Raw genomic sequence first — 18,632 nt, forward strand, 5'->3', positions numbered from 1 at the left:
GCGGATTCGGGCCGCGCTCCCGCAGCCGGGCCGGGGGCCGGGGAGACGCGCGGCGCGTTTCCGGGCCCGGCACCGCTTTGGGGTTTACGGGCGATTCCAGGCGCTCCTGCCTCAGCAAAGCGGTTTCTCCAAATTGAAGCAAAGGTGAAAACAAAAAAGCAAACCCCAAAACGGTAATGACTTAGGAAAGTGTCTACTTTGGCGTTCAGGGTCACTCGAATGCAAATTACGTGACACAGTTTGATTATAACAACACAATTAGTAACTGGGGAAACCCTCGCCAGAGAAGGAGGTCGTGCGGGGGAGCGCCCGGCAGCCCGGCGAAGAGGCGGCCTCGGGGTCACCCCTCCCCCATCCCCCGGGCGCCCAGACGCGGGGCTCCGGTGGTGCCAACGCCCAGCTGCGCGGCGAGCTCAAAAAGGGTGTGCCCTCTTGCGGGTGTGCCCTCTTGCGGGTGTGCCCTCTTGCGGGTGTGCCCTCTTGCGGGTGTGCCTTCTTGCGGGGTGAGCCCTCTTGCGGGTGTGCCCTCTTGCGGGTGTGCCCTCTTGCGGGTGTGCCCTCTTGCGGCTGTGCCCTCTTGCGGGTGTGCCTTCTTGCGGGGTGAGCCCTCTTGCGGGTGTGCCCTCTTGCGGGTGTGCCCTCTTGCGGGTGTGCCCTCTTGCGGCTGTGCCCTCTTGCGGGGTGAGCCCTCTTCCGGCGTGCCCCCCTCGCGGGTGTGCCCTCATCGCGGGTGTGCCCTCATCGCGGGTGTGCCCTCATCGCGGGTGTGCCCTCATCGCGGGTGTGCCCTCTTGCGGGGCGTTGTCCACACCGGAGCGCAGCGCACGGCTCGCCGCGTGAGCAAGGCCGGTTGCCGGGAACTGCTTGCATTTACAGGGAAGGCCCGCGGGTCCAGGGGGACCAGTCACCGGGGGACCCTACGGACCCGGCAGACCCATCACGGTGGCGGGGGAAGGGCGAGGGACAGGGCAGGGCTTGTCACCCGGGGACCCGAAGGACCCGTCCGGACCGTGCCCTGGCCGTCGTCATCCCTTCGGCCCCGGCAGCTGGCACCTCAGCCCCTGAGGCCGGCCCACGGACGGCCGCTGTTCCTCGAGCCGCGGACCAGCGCCTGCCACTCTCTGGTCCTGAGGCTGCGGAGTCTCAGCGTCCCCCACCCTCCAAGGCTGGGAGAACGGTCTCCGCCCAGCACTCGGAGGCAGCCGTGGCTGGACCCGCCCAGCCCAGGCCGAGCCGCGAGAACTACATTTCCCAGATTGCTGCGCGTCCCCGGACTCCACTTCCCAGCAGCGCCCGGGGCGTACCCCCGAGGATGCATTTCCCAGAGTGCCGAGGGCAGGCCCGTAGGTACCCTCCCGGTTCCGCCCCCTCCACCTGGCAGCCGCACGAGGCTGGAGACTCAAGCCCCTGCCGGAAGCCGCTCTCCAGGCGACGGGCAGGTCGCAGGTGAGACGGCGCGGGGCGCCGAGGGTCCCCGCGGGAAACCCGGCGTGGCGAGCCGGGGCCCGGGCCCTGGCTGTTCCGTGACAGCCGGAGAGTCCTGAGGGGTGGCGGGACTCCGAGGGCGTGGAAGGGGACCCGGGGGCATGGGAGTGGCGTGGGAGGAGTCCTCACCAGCTCGCCAGCCTGCTGCTGGACTGCCCGCGCGGTCAGGAGCGGCTGATGTCGGGGCAGTGTCGCCTCCCGGCGATGCTGACCATGGGGCCCTGCAGCCGGGTCAAAGCCATCTTGCAGGGACGCGAGCAGATTTTTGGCCCAAGGATAGAGTCCTCAAGGGTGGTGGTGCCCTGAGGCCTGTCCGGTTCTGAGCCGTAAGCCCCACTTGCCCAGGAGGAACTAGGCTGGCAAAGTCTCTCCTGGACCAGCTGGCCGCGAGGGTGGGCATTGAACCGCAAACAGGGCGCTGCCCCTTCCGTGCCTGTGGCGCGTGAACTTTGGCTGGGAGTAACCTTCATGATATGGGCCAGGAGCCCCCAAACCCAAGATCGTCTGCCTGACCACTTGTCCGCTGGAGGTGTGCCGACTGTCCTCTTTTTTGGCGCAGTGTGGGTCTTGGGTTGGGCCTGCAGGGCGCAGTCTGGGACCAGGCTCTCTTGGTTGGGTGGCAGCCCCAAGGCCCCTGTGCAGATCTCGGGCTCCCTAGCGAATGGGGCTGGGAGGGGAAGACTGAGGCCATCTGGGTCTCTGTGGTCCTCAGCAGGCTCTCTTTTCTCCCTGTGGTCGGAGGGGCGTGGGGTGGTTCTCATCCTGTTCCACTTGCCACAGGGAACCCTGGGCTAGCCTGTGGATGGTTGCTGTGGGATCCAGTGCTAAGAGGAGTGACCCCAAGCAGGGGCATCTCCAGGGAGTGGGGTTCTGTCTGCCTTCCACCATTTGCTCCACAGGTGCAGCCAACATGAGTGAGCCTGGAGGGTCAGTCCGAGTCCTAGTGACAGGGGGATCTGGGCTGGTGGGCAGAGCCATCCAAGAGGTGGTAGCAGATGGAGCTGGACTGCCTGGAGAGGACTGGGTGTTCGTATCCTCCAAGGACGCGGATCTTACGTGAGTGGACCCATCCCTGGAGCAAAGCCTTTACACCAGAGCTCCAGGCCTGCCCTGTCCCCGAGCCTGGTAGCCTCATGTCTGGGTCCTTCCTGCCCGGTGGCTGGCCTGGCTTGGGTGTGTGCAGCTCTGCTTCTCGGCAAACATCCTCAAATCTATTCCTGGAAGCTCACGCCCTCATAACAGCCAGTGCCTGAACTGGCCACTTTCCTTTTTGGCAGTACCTCCTGCCATCAGCCCTGCCTCCGGCCTCCAGTACCCCAACCCCAGGGTGCTAGTTCCTTCCCTCAGGCCTCCAGGGGGCCTCTGATGGCCTGACTCCTCCCAGGGACGCTGCACAGACCCGAGCCCTGTTTGAAAAGGTCCGGCCCACACATGTCATCCACCTTGCGGCAATGGTGGGGGGCCTGTTCCGGAATATCAAATACAACCTGGACTTCTGGGTGAGTGTGAAGGCCCCATGCCGCACTGGGAACTTCTTGGTTTCCCATGCTTATGTTTCGGCCCCAGGAAGTCCCTGAAGGTCAACCTTGGCCCAACCGGTTGGGGGCAGTCCCTGCGGAGTCCCCAGTGATCCACACTTGCTTGGCAGGTAGACGGGCAAGCTGGTAGGCCTGTGGGCCCAGTAGGAGAAGTCATGGAGCTGACTGGGGGGCTGGGGAACCGAGAGAAACCAGTATTTGCTTCTTGACCCTGGTAGGGTTGGTTTCTACCCCTGAGCCCTCTGGGCCTCTAGACCCTCCTGCTCCCGGACTTCTGTGGTCCAGCCGCACTGAACCAGGCCTGCCAAGCCTTCTGGGGTGCAGAGATGTGAGCTGGGCTCTGGGTCTGAGGCATCTGGCCTGGGGGCGTGAGGTGTGGTGGAAGGGGCAGGAGGAGAGCAGAGCTCTCTGCCTACAGCCCTGCTCCTGCCAGGCTGTTCCCCTGAGGCTTGACCCCACTAGCTCTGGGCATCTGGTCTTGGTGTGATTCAGCCCTGCATCAGGCACAACGATGGCAGAGGCTCCGGTCAGATTTTGCCCAAGGCCCCTGTCACGCCAGAGATCTCCCTGTCTCAGTAGCACTCTTCCCAGAAGCCTCCTGGGTGCCGTCTCTCCCTCTCCTAAAAGTGGTACAAATGCCCAGTTTCCTTCCAGGATCCAGGGAAAGGGGGGACAGGGGAGGAGTGGGGCTGGCCAAGGCTTCTCTCCTATTGGGTGGTGTGGTTGGGTAGGCTCCTCCGGGTAAAGGAATGGAGGGACCCCTTCTCCCTGCCGCTGGGCCAGATTGGGCCTGCCCTCAGCATCTGTGTGGGCGAGGTCCAACGCTGAGCTACGGGGTGTGGTCCTGGCCTCCGGCCCCCTCCCAGAGCCCCACGGCTGGGGTAGGGATGGGGAGGATGTAACAGGTTTGGAGGGGCCGTGGTTTCTGGAAGGTCAATGCTGGGAGGTGTTGGCTTGTCCCAGGAAGCGGCTGGAATGAGCTGGCTCAGGTGCTGCCCTCGTGGGACGGACCAGAGTGTGTCCAGCTCTGTCCCCGGGTGGGGGGGGGCAGGTATGGGCTGCAGTCCTGCCTGGAGGGGCTCGAATCTGCCCTGCCCACCCCCCCCCTCCCCGGCCAGAGGAAAAACGTGCACATCAACGACAACGTCCTGCACTCGGCCTTCGAGGTGGGCGTGCGTAAGGTGGTCTCCTGCCTGTCTACCTGTATCTTCCCGGACAAGACCACCTATCCTATCGACGAGACCATGGTGAGGGGCGGGGCCAGCCGGGGCGGGGCCAGCGGGGGCGGGGCCAGGAAAGCAAAGGCTCCCCTGCTCCCCTAGATCCACAATGGGCCGCCGCACAGCAGCAATTTTGGCTACTCCTATGCCAAGAGGATGATCGACGTGCAGAACAGGTCCTCCGCCCGCGTGCCCAGCTGAGACCCGACAGGAAAAGGGAGGAGGGCCCCGTGGGTTCCCCGGGCAGGGCTCCCACCCTTCACAGCCCTCTTCGCGGGTCTTGGGTTTCTGCATCCATGAGGCCAGGGCGGGTGCGGTGGGTCCGCGGTCCCAGGGCAAGGGCCGGAGGAGACGTTGGGACTTCGCAGGGCCTACTTCCAGCAGCATGGCTGCACTTTCACCGCTGTCATCCCCACTAACGTCTTCGGGCCCCACGACAACTTCAACATCGAGGACGGCCACGTGCTGCCCGGCCTCATCCACAAGGTGCACCTGGCCAAGAGTGAGTGCCTGCTTGTGGGGCCCCAGGGCCTCAGCTGGGAGGAGGCATGGTGGCTGGCACAGCCCCCCAACACCTGCCCCTCCCTGAATCTGCAGGCAGCGGCTCCGCCCTGACGGTCTGGGGCACCGGGAGGCCACGGAGGCAGTTCATCTACTCACGGGTTGGTGTGGGGCGGTGTCTAGCTCTCCTCCCAAGTGTTTCCTGGCTGGCCATGCTGGCTGTGGGAAGGCCATAGCATGAGGGAGCCTGGGAAAGGAGCAGGGGTCCAGGCTGAGCAGTCACAGGTCCTCCCTGGGTCCCTATAGGCACCTGGCCCTCTGGGCATCGCCAGGCACAGCACTGAGCTCAGTGAGAGACGTGACTCTCTGTTGGGGGGGAGCTGGCTGAGAGCCACCCAAAAGGAGAGACTTCTGGCCCCAATGGAGCCCGGGTTGTACCCTCACTGAGCAGAGCACCTAGGAGGGGTGGCCTTTGGGCCCATGTGGCCGTAACTTGTGGCCTTTGACCCTGTGTGACTTCTAGGACCTGGCCCGGCTCTTTGTTTGGGTCCTGCGGGAGTACAGTGAGGTGGAGCCCATCATCCTGTCAGGTGCGTCCCCCTCGGTGCCGCTGCCGCTGGGGCAGGGCAGAGCCCGTGTCCATCCTGGGAGCAGCTAGGGTTGGGAATGAATATTGTGGGGGACTGGGTGACAGCGAGGCCAGGCGGAGGAGGCCTGACCTGGCTGTTGGCCCCTGCCTCCCCCGCCCCCGCTCCCCCACAGTGGGCGAGGAGGAAGAGGTCTCCATCCAGGAGGCAGCTGAAGCTGTGGTGGAGGCCATGGACTTCCATGGGGAGGTCACCGTATCCTTTGGCTCTGACGCACCCAAGATGGCTCTTTCCCTGGCAGCTGGAGAGGAGGGGTGGTGTTCTGTCCCCAAGGTTCCCCCTGGGAAAGGCAGAAGAGGTTCAAGGGCAGGCTGGGGCAGGGTCACCCCTTCTGCTGTGGCCTTGACCAGGCACCTAGTTTGATATAACCAAATCGGATGGGCAGTTTAAGAAGACGGCCAGTAACGGGAAGCTTCGGACCTACCTGCCCAACTTCCGGTTTACACCCTTCAAGCAGGGTGAGCCCCCTGGTCCTCCCACCGCTCTCCCACCCATCCCTCGGGACCTTCGGGACCTCCTATCCCCTCCTTCTTGGCTTGGGCGTCCCTGCTTCAAGCTGCAGACCCCCTCAGGGTCTGGTGTCCAAACCCTTGTCGGGGAGGCAGGACACAGAAGGGGTAACTGCCTGTGTCGCCCGGGTCTCTGGCCTCCCCCTGTCCTCCAGCGGAGATCAGTGCAGCCCCAGCCCTCACCTGCCACCACCTGTCTCCTGCCCACTTCTGCAGCTGTGAAGGAGACCTGTGCCTGGTTCACCCAGAACTATGAGCAGGCCCGGAAGTGAAGCGTGGCGTGTGGGTAGGCGCCGGTTGCCACAGAGGCCTCGGAGACAGCAGCCTCAGACCCTGCGGGAGTGGAGGGCACTGCCTGGCAATCTGGGCCCACCTTCTACTCCTCTGCCAGGGTGGCTCTGGGCAGCTGTGCAGTGGGGCTGCCATTCATGTCTGTCCTCAGGGAAACCAAGGGCTGGCCAGGCCCGGCACCTTGCTCCCCGACACCAGTCCTGGGGTCCTGAGTGTGTCCCCTCCTAATCTTGCTCTCCCACTCCCTGGGAGGTAATAAAGTCCATTTTCCCAGGCCTGGCCCCAGCAGCTCTATGCCACCCCCTCCCACCACGGGCACTGTCTCCCTGAGCCGGACTAACCCCAGGCTACCCATTCATCTGCTGACCGCTCAGCCTGCTGGGCCAGGGCGGATGACTGTCCCTGGAGTAGTAGGGCAGCAGCGGCTGGCAAAGCAGCTGTGCAGGTGAGAAGCAGGCCGGCTGCAGGGGGGGTGTTGGCTGGTCAGCCGGTGGGGATGCAGCGTAGGGTACCTGTAGCAGTCCCAGCGGGCGCTGTGGCCACAGCTTAATCTTTCCACAGATTCATGTGCAGGCCTGGGTGACCTGAACTCCCTGGGCCTGTCAGTGCTGGGACTTTGTGGGACAAAGCTGGTGCTGGCTTTGGACAGGCTGAGTAGGCATGTGGATGGATCCAAGGGGAAGGTGGTGAGCGGCCCCCAGGAGAGAGCTGTACCGGGCCTGGGCCCTCCTCTGTGTAGCCCTCAGACGGCAGCTTGTGATGGGGCCTAACCTGCCTGCCCTTCTCCCCTGGACAGTAGCGGTCACAAAGGAAGCCTGCTGGGCCTGGTGGGTGGGGGTGAGCCACACAGACCTTCCAGATCTCAGCAGGAATCCAGCCAAGTCCCCAGGGCGGTCAGTCAGTGCTGGGGTGTGGACCCAGGAGTGCCCAACTCCAAAATCCTCAGATACCTTCCCTGGCTCCAGACCTGCCCTTGCTCCTGGGTCACCCTCTGTCGTCCTCATGCTGGTGGCTCCCAGACTCCTTCGGACCCCAGAAGTGCCTGGCGTTATGAGAATTCTTTCCTCTGTTCAGGCAGCATGAGCCACTCTCCACCGCTGTGAGTGTGCCACTGTGTTTACTGCAGAGGGGCGGGGCCCCCAGCTGGAAGGCGGGTCCTCCAATGGCTGCCCATCCTCCACGGCCAGGTGGCCTTCTCACTCGCTCAGGGCAGGGCCCACACACTGTGGGGGTAGCGCTGAATGAATGAGGGGGTTTTAGTGTTGAAGCTCTTAGAATGTGTCAAAGTAGAGTTTAGAATAACAAAACATTTTTTAAATGCAATCTTTATTTTTTTGAAGATTTTATTTATTTGACAGACAGATCACAAATAGAGGGGCAGACAGAGAGAGAGAAGCAGGCTCCTGGCTGAGCAGAGAGCCCCATGCGGGTCTCGATCCCAGGACCCCAAGATCATGACCTGAGCTGAAGGCAGAGGCTTAAACCGCTGAGCCACTCAGGCGCCCCTAAATGCAATCTGTAAAGAAACCTACAATCTTAGATTTTCAAGCCTTATTTTACCCGTGTCAATTAAAAGTTAAAGTACTCCACCCCTACCCTCCCGTCAGTTTCTAACAGGGCCGCTTGCCGCCACCAAGCACTCCATCGCCCCGCCCCCCACTCCCTTGGACCAGCAAGATGGGCCGGGTCTCCCCTGGAGACCCAGGCCTCAGGAAGGCCTCTCCTGCCTTCTTGCAGCAGCCTGGGAGGCCCAGGAAAACCGGGATCCAAGCTGGTTGTTAGAGCTTCTTAACCCCGTTCAGCGACAGGCCGCTGCTCCCATTCCCCTAGCAGCGCCCGCATTACGCTGGCACCTGGACCCGCTGCGGCTTGGAGAGGTGCTGACCACAAGCCCCGACCTGGCAGCCCTGCCCTCCGCACCTGAGTCCACTCCCCGGCTCCAGAGGCCCAGGGCGCCCCGAGGACGCGGCTCCCACCCAGAGACACCGGCCAAAGGCTGGCAGGGCTCCGCTCCCCGGCTCCCGACATGTCCCGATGGTGGGGTGTGGGGTCCGGGGTCCAGGCCCTGCCGGCCCCGGCCTTTCATCAGAGTCAGGGCGAATGCTTCCTCCTGGAAGCTAAGCTGCCCAGCAGCCCCCGCCGGAGCTTTCCGGCCTCTGCAGCGTCCTCGCGAGGGACACCCACCAGGCACGCTCCAGGGCGCAGGCCGCCGGGACAGAGAGGAACCCCCGCCCTTTCCGACCCTTCGCCTTTGAATGGAGCCTCTCAAGCGGTCCACACCACGCACCCGGACCCTGCCACGGCGAGCTCGGGCCCGGAGCAAGCGGCCCGGAGAAACGGTCCGGCGGACCGTTGGGTGCCCCGCCCCCGCCCCCGCGGCGCCCTGCCCCGCCCCCCGCGCCTCGCGCTCTCGCGCTCTCGCGCTCTCTCGCGCTCTCGGTCTCTCGGACCAACGAGCAGCGGGACAGGGACTCGCTTCTGAGCGAGCGAAGAGCGCGGAGCCCGGAAGGGGCAGGCGGAGCGTAAAGCCCCGGGAGCCAATCGGCGAGGACAGGGGCGAGGTGGCGTAGCCCATTGGCTGGGCCGAGGGCGTGGGGCGGGGAACGGTCGGCTCGGGCCGGGGCAACATGGCGGCGGCGGTGGCGGAGCCGGGGACCAGCCCGCTTCGCGTGGGCTTTGTAGGCGCCGGACGTATGGCGGAGGCCATCGCGCAGGGCTTCATCCGAGCAGGTGGGGCGCCGCGGGCGTGGGCGCGTGGGTCCCCGGGTCGAGCCAGCGGGCGTCCGACGCGCGCCCGACGTGCGAGGGAAGGGCTCACCTGCCCGGAGCTCACCTGCCCCGGGGGATGCGCCCGGGCCACAGGCCAGCCCTCGGCGCGGGTCCGCAGGGTGCAGCGGGGCCGCAGGGTGGGCCGGGGCGGACCGCGGACTCTGCTTCCTCAGTGCGGCGGCCGGGGTGCGCGAGGGCGCGTAGAGCTGGCGGTGCCCGCGGCGGCCGTGGGGCTCGAGGGGCCGCGGAGCCCTGGACGTGGGCGCGGTCCGAGGTGAGACGGAGAACCGCGTGTGGTCGGGAAGACGGGGGACGCGCAGCGAGCGAGAAAGTAGCGTGTCTGGGTGGTGGTTAGCGCTGGCGCGGGTGGCGTTTCGCTTGCGTTCGGTCAGATAAAGTGTATCGGCGGCGACTTGTCTTTCTCTCCCGCTCGCTCCACGCGCCTGCTAGGAGCTGTGAGGTGAAGTATTTGGCGGCGGCGTTGCCCTCGGGCAGCACCACCGCAGAGCTGGGACCTCCACTAACTTCTGGTCCGCCGCCTGGGTCCAGAGCTTGACCTTTGAGACGGCGACTCTGTCCTGTTTGTGTGCCAGCCCCACTGCGCCGCAGGCTGCAGGTGTCCTCCCCGTGGGCAGTGCGGCCCTTTGGGGAGAGAGAATTCTCCGTCCTTCACATTGCTGGGTGTGGCCGCTTTCCTGGTCTCGCGCCACTAGATACTACTAGCATCCCCACAGTTACGACAGCCGTAACTGTCCCCAGAGGTTACCACGTGTCCCCTGGGGTTGAGGGGCAAAACTTCCCGGGTGGAGGACCACAGTGCTGTCCTGGTCTTACTCCACGGGATTTGGAAAGCTTTATGTGCACGTTATGGGCTGGCTTTCCGCCTCAGGCAGGGTTCAGAAGGCTCAGAATCATCAGAAAATATTGAGTGCGTGTCGCAGGTGTTTCACCTGGGAAAGCTGGCTGTATGGCTTTCCTCCCAGGGCTGTACAGGTTTAGTGTGGAACACGGCGCTGGTGCGTTGGGCACGTGTGGCGCTGTTACTGTCATGACTCTCCGGCTCTGCGTTCTGCTTGTGGGTGCGCTTCTGCCTTCCTATTAGACCCTGCAGAAACTTAATCTCCCCAGCCCTGGACACCGCAAATGCAGGTGATTTCTACCAGGGGGGCTTGTGGCCTCTGCTTGGACATCCCAGCACAGACACACCCCCAACTCCCAGGGAAGCCCAGGCCCTCTTGTGTCCCCTTCCCCACTGTGCCCAGTCCCCCTTCCCAGCCTTCCCATCCCTGAGTGCTGTGTCCTCGTGAGACCAGGCAAGCTCTTGGCTCCTGCGTCTAGCCCGCCTGTGGATTCATCAGGGCAGGCAGGTGGTGACGACTGACAAGCAGAATAGAATGGGGCTGTGTCTGGTTCTGGGTCTTAGAACGCCCTTGCCAAGCACTTGGGTTCTGACAGAGTGTCGGGCCAGCTACGGGCCAGGGTGGCCCGGATGGCTGCGCCGTGACTCGCCCTTCAGTAAGGGACAGGCCAGGCTGGTTCCCGCTCTCCCTTCCTCCCACCCCACCTCTGCACTGACCCTTCTGCTTTTGCCCCTCTTCAGGGAAAGTGGAAGCTCGGCACATACTGGCCAGCGCGCCAACCGACAGGAACCTCTGCCACTTCCAGGTGAGCTAGGCCCCAGCTCTTCGGAGTTGAGGCTTTCCTGGGGGGCTCATGGTGGCTCTTGGCCCCTGTCCCTCTGAGACAGTTCCTGGGGCCAGGGAAGTGCTAAACTTTTGAGACTGGCTGGGCTGGACTGGGAAAGGGGAGGCCAAAGATCAGAAAAAAAGTCAAAGTTGCAGAGCGCTAGGACACAGTGAAGGGCTTGTGTGCTCATGTACGTGCACATGTGTGCATGTGCGTTGGGAGGGCCGAGATGGTTGTGGGCACTCACTGGGGTCAGTGGGCGCGAAGAAATGCTGACATCAGGGGTCCTGTGAGGTGCAGGGCTGGTCCTGAGCGAGAACGGGTGGTCTGGGTGAGTCTTGGCCATTGGATGTCGGGTGGTGCAGGCACTTGCAATGGGAGAGACCCATGGGGGCCCCTGGGGATGCAGGGTGGCCTCCAGCAGGTAGGGCCACGGTCTGGGAGGTCCCATGTACCCTAGCCCCGATCCCGCTGTCCGCGCTGCAGGCTCTGGGCTGCCAGACCACCCACTCCAACCGGGAGGTCCTGCAGAACTGCCTACTGGTGTTCTTTGCTACCAAGCCCCACGTCCTGCCCACTGTCCTGGCAGAGGTGGCCCCTGTGGTGACGTCTGAGCACATCTTGGTGTCTGTGGCTGCCGGGGTCTCTCTGAGCACCTTGGAAGAGGTGAGTGGCCTGGGGTGGGCGGGGGGAGGTTATGTGGGAGCTAAAGGGTCTGACCCCAGAGTCCGTTCTGCTGGTCTGAACTTCCCTCCTTTTGCCATCCCAGACTGGTGGCAGCCTGGGCTCAGCCCTTTAGGAAGGTGGCGTGGGTGACACCTACGACTGATAGCCGCTCAGACCCGCCCCAGCCTGAAGAGGTGGCCAGGTGGCCAAGGGGGCTGGGGCTCAGGCTCTTGCTGGCACCCCACTCAGGACGCAGGGGAGGGAGCCCACAGCTGGCAGGGCCAATGCCACATGACCCCTGACTCCGGCTTCTCTCTGACCAGCTGCTGCCCCCGACGGCACGGGTGTTGCGGGTCTCACCCAACCTGCCTTGCGTGGTTCAAGAAGGGGCCATGGTGATGGCCAGGGGCCGCCACGCCGGAAGCAGTGAGGCCAAGCTCCTGCAGGCCCTGCTGGAGGCCTGCGGGCAGTGCGAGGAGGTGCCTGAGGCCCACGTGGACATCCACACTGGCCTCAGTGGCAGCGGTGTCGCCTACGTAAGTGTTGCCTCGTCCCCCACCCCCAGGCCAGCCCTTGGCAAAGTGGAGACTTCGAGTCCCTGCAGTGACCCCAGCCTTTGGGATTCGATGACTTGGTTCTTGGGCTGCCTGTGAGCTTGACTCTGTGCTATGTCGTTGCCTTCTTGGGCCTTTGTCCAGTCAGACCCCTGGGCTCAAGCCTCAGGCCCAATTCCTGCTCTGGTGGCCAGTGTTCTGGGCTGTGTTCCTGAAGGTTCCAAGCTTTCCCCAGACTGGGAGCTGCGTGCGGAAGAGTGTTGGCTTTGACAGGCCCCCCGCCCCCGCTTCCAGGTGTGTGCCTTCTCAGAGGCCCTGGCCGAGGGTGCCATCAAGATGGGCATGCCGGGCAGCCTGGCCCACCGCATCGCTGCTCAGACCCTGCTGGTGAGTGAGGGCAGCCCCCAAGGGCTTGTGGGAGGGGGCATGCGCTGGTCTGCCTCCCAGGAGCAGTCGGAGGAGGGACAGAGGCCCAGGAAGCCTGGATGGAGATTTGGGGTGGGGGAGGGGCGTGGAGCAGGCTGAAGGAGGCTGCACCAGAGGAGAAGAGGCTGCCCACCTCCCCCGAGTCACCCCCAGGGCCCCTCTCCCCAGGGGACAGCCAAGATGTTGCAGCAGAACGGGCAGCACCCAGCTCAGCTGCGGACAGACGTGTGCACGCCAGGCGGCACCACCATCTACGGGCTCCACGCCCTGGAGCGGGGTGGGCTGCGGGCTGCCGCCATGAGCGCCGTGGAGGCTGCCACCTGTCGGGCCAGGGAGCTCAGCGGGAAGCAGGGAACAGGTACTGGCTGTGGGCTGCCCACCTGCCCCCTCCCCCGGTCCCAGCCTTCCCTGCCCCTCCCCTGGGCTGCAGCTCCCCCACCGTGAAGGAGCCTTCCGGGCTGCCCCCACCCCGACCTCCAAGGGAGCAAATGAGAAGGGACAGGACTAGAGGGGTTCATAGGCAGGGCATCCCTCACCATGGGAACCACCCCCCCCCCCCCCCCCCCCACCCCGGCCAGCGCAGGGCAGAGGCATCAGCAGTGGCCCAGCATCACAGGTGACGCAGTGGCCACCATCACAGGTGACGGGTTTGGAGGGCTGGAGCTGTGGCAGTGTGGGCCGGGAGCCCCGTGTGCTCAGCTGGTGGGTCGGCCCTTCCAACAGCTGTGTGACTGCAGCCAGCTCGGGGGTGGGGGACTGGGGGAGGACCTGGACACTGCACGGGAGATAGGCTCCACCTCACTGAAGCCAGCACTGGAAGGCCACCACATCTATTTTGTCCCCAGGTTGATCTGCCATGCCTGGGGCGGCGGCAGGTCAGCTACAGGGAGCTAGGCCTTGACCCTGCCCGCAGCCCCTCAGAAGACCCTGGGGCTGAGGAGAAGCCGCACTGGGTCCTTCCCTTGGGGAGCCCCACGAACAGAGCCCTGGGTGGGTCTGCCGCAGTGCCGGTCCCCAGCAGGCCCGGGGAGGTCCCAGGGGACGTGCCTAGCCTGCTGCAGAGCAAGGACTTGGCTTCAGCTGAGTGTGGGCCCCTCCCCCCGCTAAGCTCCTGGCAGGTGGCAGGCACAGCTGACCCTGACAACCGATCCCTGGGTCATCCTCAAGGGTCTCCTGGCCTGGCCTCTGACTGAAGGACGTGACTCTTCGGCATATCCCCACATGGAGCAACCAGCTGGGAATGCCAGGAACTTGGGTCCCAAACCAAGGCCCTGGGGCCTTTGGGTGGACGGTGGGCTGCCTGCCGCTGTCCCCCCACACTACCCCCGTGGCTCTTGGAGCTCCCCCACCCCACCAAGGCCCTGGAGTGCTGGAACTGCCCTCGCTCCTGCCTGCCGGCCTGCCGATGCCCGGCCCCCACGAGGTGGGGTTTGCAGCCAGTCCGTCCGTCGGGTGGTGGCTGGTGACACCCTGCAGCAGTGCTCCCCTGCTCCTGCCCTCCATCCCCAGCCTGGCCTCCCGCGCACGTCCCCAGGCGCTTCTGCACCTGACCGACCTGGGAGGCGGGAATAAAGGCGCTGTCCGATCACACTGAGTGACCGATCTTTAGGCTCAGAAAGCAGAGTCCGGGGGCCCGGAGGTACCTGTGAGCTGAGGCTTGGGCCCTGGGAGCTGGCAGGGTGCAGGTGGTCTGGGGATACCGGTCACCGGTCCTGGCTGTCGGCCCTGTGGGCTGGAACCTTTGCTCCTTGCCCCCCGGTGTGTGGTGGGTTCAGCTGTGCGCCTCCTCATACAGCCCGGGAACCTGGTGGGGTCAGCTCGTGGGACAGGGGACGCACCTCTGGCCAGCCAGGCGGGAGGGCAGCCATGCCCTGGACAGGACAGGAGTCATGAGTGGCTTTGGGGGTCAGGCTGCAGCCTCCTCACAGGCTGCCCACAGCTCCCCTCGTAGCCCACGCTCAGGTTACTTGAACTTCTTTCGTCAGTGTTCGTGTCTCCCTCACGTTTTCAGATTATGAGGTGGTCTAGATCTAAGCATTGCGTCAGAAATTACAAAATTAAGACTTCAGAACTACCTGCTTGGCTGAGGGTATAGAGCACGGAACTTGATCCTCAGGGTCACGCGCTCAGTCATTTGACGGAGAGATTGTTTAAATAAGTAAAATGGGGCGCCTGGGTGACTCAGTTGGCAATGTGTCTGCCTTCGGCTCAGGTCGTGACCTTGGGGTCCCGGGATTGAGTACCGTGTCGGCCTCCCTGCTCGGCGGGGAGTCTGCTTCTCCCGCTGACCTCCTCCTATCGTGCGCTCTCTCTCTCGCAAATAAAATCTTTAAAAAATAAAGTAAAATAGATGCCAAAACTCAAAAAAATATATTAAAATAAGACTTTGGAACAGGGACACATAAAGTTGACACGAACCTTTATTATAATGCACATTGGGCCCATCTGACTGCGTGAATTGCCCCATCAGCAAGGATGGCTGTGAAAAGGTCCCTCAATAGAGCGTGCACCCCAAAAGCCCCTGCTCTGCCCAGGACACACTCCTAGAGTCAAGCCTCACCGGTAGGCACTCTTATCTGAGGACAAACAGCGCCCAGCTCTCCACCGCGATCCTGACTTGCTGGGCTGGGAGCCGGGCTGGAGGGCACGCTCCTCCCCTCACCACAAGCTGACTTGGCCCCCGCAGCCCACCCGTTAGCTGGGGGTAGCTTCCCAGGCCTGCAGCCCCTTTCAGCAAGACCATGCCTCTCAGATGGGCTCCCTTTCCTGCAGCATGGTCTCATCCACCCCAACAGGTGCAGGTCAAGGGCAGTTTTAGCAGAACCTGCACACTGGCCTGTCTCCATCTCCTGCACCTCCCTTTCCCAGCCCACTGCCAAGCCCACTGGAGGCCCTAACGAGGGCCCTCACCGAGAGCAGCTTTTTGGAAGCCATTCAGCAGAGAGAAACTCAGGCCCAGGTGCACCCTTGCCTGGTGCCCCTGTGGGCCCTGAGGTCGGCCTCTCCAGATAACCCCGGGGGCAGGCCTGGTAGAGCAGAGGCCAGGGCCTCCCAGCCCTAGGTCCCTGAGTTGCCATCAGATGTTATAAAAGGTAAGACCTCCCAAAACCCCGTGCCACCTGCTTGGGTTCGAGTCCCAGGACCAGCCAGACGGCCAAAGGGGCCTCCAGGGCCATGGGCTTGAGTCCGTTATTAAGTGGATGCACAGTCTCCAGCTGGGGGCTGCTGCCCTGGGCCTGGCGAGTCAAGCCCCTGCCCCCAGATTTTTTACACCCTCCCTCAGCTTCCAGATTTAAGATATATGTGTGTAACCCACCCACAAACAGTACAGTTCCACGGGATAATTTCTGTTCTTAGACTCGTGAGGAAGTTGCTCTGGGGGGCTCCCTCCAGCTGCCTCCGCAGTTCATGGCTGCCTCCTCCCACGAACACACCGTCCACCTACAGCAGGAGGATGTGAGGCAGGTGGGGGTGGAGAGAGGGTAGAAAGGCCGCTCCTGGGGGACACGGGCTGGGCCGCGGACCAGCGGCCGGCCTGCAGCTAGAGCTGGGTGGGGACGCCGAGCGCTGCGCTCTTTCTCCCAAGTGGAGCCCCTCAGAAGCCTGGGTGCTGGGCTGTGGGAAGTGGCTCCTTAGCCACAGCCCTGGCAGTGCCGGGAGCGGTGGGGCGGCCTCGGAGGCGCACTAAGGCACTGTCGGGCTGTCCCCGTGTGGCTGTCAGTACAAGCCCGCTCCGGGTGGACGGCGTGGCCGGTCCAGGGAGCTTGCTCGGTCCCTGGTCAAGTCACCAGGGGCCCAAGTCTAGAAGGCTGCTAACCCCATAAAATAAGACAGTGGTTTGGGAGTGGAATTTTAAGGAAAACTAACAATCCCAGTGGAAGAGAAATCTACACTCCCTGCTGCGTCCAGCACCTTGGGGTCCCCAGTCACTGGGCCCCATCCTCTGCGGAGCCAACCTCCAAGACCAGCCCCAGGCTGGAGAATGAGACACCATGCTGGCCACCAGGCAGGGCATCTGTAAAAATGGGTGTAACGTGCTGAAAACCAAAATGGAGCGGTGTGCCTCCACGATGACTGCATGGCCAGGCATGGGAACCGTGAAGCACCAGAGCTCCAGACTTGCGGGAGTGCCGGCCCCTGTACAGTACATGTGATGGGCCACCTGGGAGGAGGGAGGAGGTACAGGCACCGGGCTCAAGGTCTCAGCCCACAAGGGCCAGAGCTGGGAAACCAAGAGCGGCTTTGATTAGCGCGCTACGTCGTGTGTGTGCCAAGGGACCCCAGCTAAAACCACAGACCCCACGAGAGTGCTTGCCCAGGGAGGAGATGTAGGAGCCCGGGGCCCCTCTTCTAGCTCCCCCTCAGGAAGATGGTGGACTGGTGGAGCAGAGCCTAACAGAGCTCCTCCAAGCCAGCCTGGGGCTGGGATCCCTGGAGCCCCCTGAGCCATGGGGTGGGCCATCCCAGAGGAGGGAAGGAGAGGAAATGGAAGACTGTGTGTGTCCCCTCCCTCCAAGTGCAGCAGGAGAACAGCCACCGTGGGGGCCACTCAGGCTGGCTTGGTCACACCCCGTCCTCGGGGACTGCAGAAGAGGGACCGATGCCCCCCAGCCTCCGGGCCATGCTGATCAGGGAGCGCAACTGCACCAGCTTGGGCGGCCCCACCTCCTGGGGGTCCTGATTCTCCAGCCACCGCAGAGCTGTCTCCAGACCCCGGACAGCCTCCCCAGCTGTGGGCACGGCAGCCTCCTCCTCCTCCTCCGCCCCACCCCCCATGACAGAGGGTAGGCTGGCCAGGGTGGGAGGGGCAGCAGGGACCAGCACAGGGGGCCGGCCAGGGCCTGCGTCCTCTCTGCAGCTGTCGGGCAGGCCCCCGTCATCATCCAGGTGCAGCCACTTGGCCACCTCCTCTGGCGCCAGGCGCTTGTAGGCCAGGGCTGCGAGGTGCGTGAGGTCGCTGAGCACCCGGCTGTGCTCGGCGGCCTCCTCGGCCTGGCAGGCGGGCTGCCCAGCACAATCCTCGGGGGGCCGGGGCTCGAAGGCCGCCCGTAAGCCCAGCAGCCAGCACCGCTCAATGCTGCCTGCCTGCACCAGGTCCCAGGACAGGCCGGCCAGGTAGAGCATGTCCTTGAGCATGAAGCTGTGCATGAAGTCCAGTGGTGAGCCCCCCGCACAGGACACGGCCAGCCTCAGCAGCTCCCGCTTGTACAGCTGCTTGAAGGCGGCTACAACGCCCTGCTCCAGCGGCGCCGGGATGTGCGCCCGGCCGCTGCCCTTGGACAGGAAGAGCACGCGCACAGCCCCGTCCGGGGTCTGGAGCTCCTCTGGGGGACTGAGGGGCTCAGGCCGACACCGCCGGAGGGTGTCCTCGCTGTCCTCCAGGGCGGGCATCCTGGCTGCTGGGCTGGGGCAGGGCGGGTGGGCCACCAGCAGCACAGCCTTCTGCTGCAGGCAGCTGCGGCGCAGGTACCGCCTCACGCCGGGGACGAACTCCTCGAAGAACCAGCCCCGCAGCAGTGGACGGCTGAGCCAGGCATCTGGGCTGTAGCGGTAGGAGGCGGGGAACTTGTCCTGGTTGTGGTGGCGCAGGCTAGGAGGGTCCGGCAGCTGCCCGATGACCAGCGGCTTCAGCTTGTGGCTGCCGGTCAGGTTGGCGGCCAGCAGCACGGTCACCCTGTCACCCCGCCAGCGCCGGCCGCAGCCTCCCACGCCGGGGTCCCCCGCGCCCAGGGGCGCGGCCTGCTCCGGAAGCAGCTTCCAGTAGAGGCCAGTGACGTTCGCGTTGTAGATCTGCTCGTCGCCGTAGCCGCCCTCCGCGGGGGGCGGCGGGGCTGGGGCCCGGTCTGGCAGGGGGCCTGCGCCGGAGCCGGGGGGCTGCGCGGGCTCCTGCTTGACGGGCGGGCCGGGCGCGGGGCCCGCGGCCAAGGGCTCGGCCTCGCCGTAGATGCGCTGGCTGGAGATGCCGTGGCGCTTCTGCCAGCGCCAGAACCAGCCGTGGCTGGCCTTGAAGGTGCACTCGGGGCCGTAGATCTGGCGCGCGAAGGCCTCGGCCTGCGCCTGGATGAGCGGCCCCGACAGCGGCACGCCGTGCTGCCGCAGCGCCAGGAACCACGAGTAGACGGCGCGGTCGATCTCCTCCTCGTTGGCCAGCCGCATCTTCTTGCGCTGCGTGCCCACCTCGCCGCCCAGCTGCTCCAGGAACCAGCGCAGCTTCGGCTCGTCCTTGAGCCAGCCGCGCAGCGTGCCGCCCGGCACCCCGAAGTCGCGGCACACGCTGGCCTGCCGCTCGCCGCCCTTGACGCGCTCGATGGCCTGCAGCTTGTCCTTAATGGAGTAGGCC

General features: G+C 64.5%; 3 protein-coding genes across 4 annotated transcripts in view; 2 read left to right on the top strand and 1 right to left on the bottom strand.

The window, feature by feature from the left end:
• Positions 1-1,327: 1,327 nt before the first annotated feature.
• Positions 1,328-6,466, top strand: LOC111146763 (tissue specific transplantation antigen P35B). Of its 2 annotated transcripts, XM_022502447.1 has the most exons (11): positions 1,328-1,446; positions 2,385-2,541; positions 2,870-2,984; positions 4,142-4,270; positions 4,346-4,419; positions 4,612-4,745; positions 4,841-4,905; positions 5,268-5,334; positions 5,507-5,586; positions 5,750-5,849; positions 6,117-6,466. In XM_022502447.1, exons 2-11 carry the CDS (start codon positions 2,396-2,398, stop codon positions 6,170-6,172), a joined length of 966 nt encoding a protein of 321 aa, XP_022358155.1. In that variant the 5' UTR covers positions 1,328-1,446; positions 2,385-2,395; the 3' UTR covers positions 6,173-6,466. The 2 variants fall into 2 exon arrangements, with proteins under 2 accessions (XP_022358155.1, XP_022358154.1); XM_022502446.1 differs by lacking the exon at positions 1,328-1,446 and having other exon boundaries at positions 1,946-2,541.
• A 1,751-nt stretch (positions 6,467-8,217) lies between these two features.
• Positions 8,218-13,882, top strand: LOC111146747 (pyrroline-5-carboxylate reductase 3). Its single transcript, XM_022502429.1, has 8 exons — positions 8,218-8,547; positions 8,762-8,921; positions 10,561-10,625; positions 11,133-11,312; positions 11,636-11,848; positions 12,161-12,253; positions 12,461-12,650; positions 13,401-13,882. Exons 1-8 carry the CDS (start codon positions 8,218-8,220, stop codon positions 13,862-13,864), a joined length of 1,695 nt encoding a protein of 564 aa, XP_022358137.1. The 3' UTR covers positions 13,865-13,882.
• An 812-nt stretch (positions 13,883-14,694) lies between these two features.
• The window catches only part of LOC111146748 (tigger transposable element derived 5), an 8,427-nt gene continuing 4,489 nt past the window's right edge, over positions 14,695-18,632 (bottom strand). The window contains exon 5 of the mRNA XM_022502430.1: positions 14,695-18,630. Coding sequence (XP_022358138.1) covers positions 16,856-18,630 — 1,775 coding nt within the window. The 3' untranslated portion in view covers positions 14,695-16,855. The remainder of the gene's footprint in view (positions 18,631-18,632) is intronic.

The sequence above is a fragment of the Enhydra lutris genome, unplaced genomic scaffold, assembly GCF_002288905.1.
Source record: "Enhydra lutris kenyoni isolate GAN:26980312 unplaced genomic scaffold, ASM228890v2 scaffoldscaffold14, whole genome shotgun sequence".
NCBI lineage: Eukaryota > Metazoa > Chordata > Mammalia > Carnivora > Mustelidae > Enhydra > Enhydra lutris.

Bases quoted from the DNA above. Each gene is read 5' to 3' on its own strand.
- LOC111146763 (XM_022502446.1), top strand. From the start codon at position 2,288: ATGGTTGCTGTGGGATCCAGTGCTAAGAGGAGTGACCCCAAGCAGGGG. The intron at 2,985-4,141 runs GTGAGTGTGAAG...CTCCCCGGCCAG, and splicing joins AATACAACCTGGACTTCTGG to AGGAAAAACGTGCACATCAA. The intron at 4,420-4,611 runs GTCCTCCGCCCG...GGGACTTCGCAG, and splicing joins ATGATCGACGTGCAGAACAG to GGCCTACTTCCAGCAGCATG.
- LOC111146747 (XM_022502429.1), top strand. From the start codon at position 8,218: ATGTCCCGATGGTGGGGTGTGGGGTCCGGGGTCCAGGCCCTGCCGGCC. The intron at 8,922-10,560 runs GTGGGGCGCCGC...GCCCCTCTTCAG, and splicing joins GCAGGGCTTCATCCGAGCAG to GGAAAGTGGAAGCTCGGCAC. The intron at 12,254-12,460 runs GTGAGTGAGGGC...CCCTCTCCCCAG, and splicing joins TCGCTGCTCAGACCCTGCTG to GGGACAGCCAAGATGTTGCA.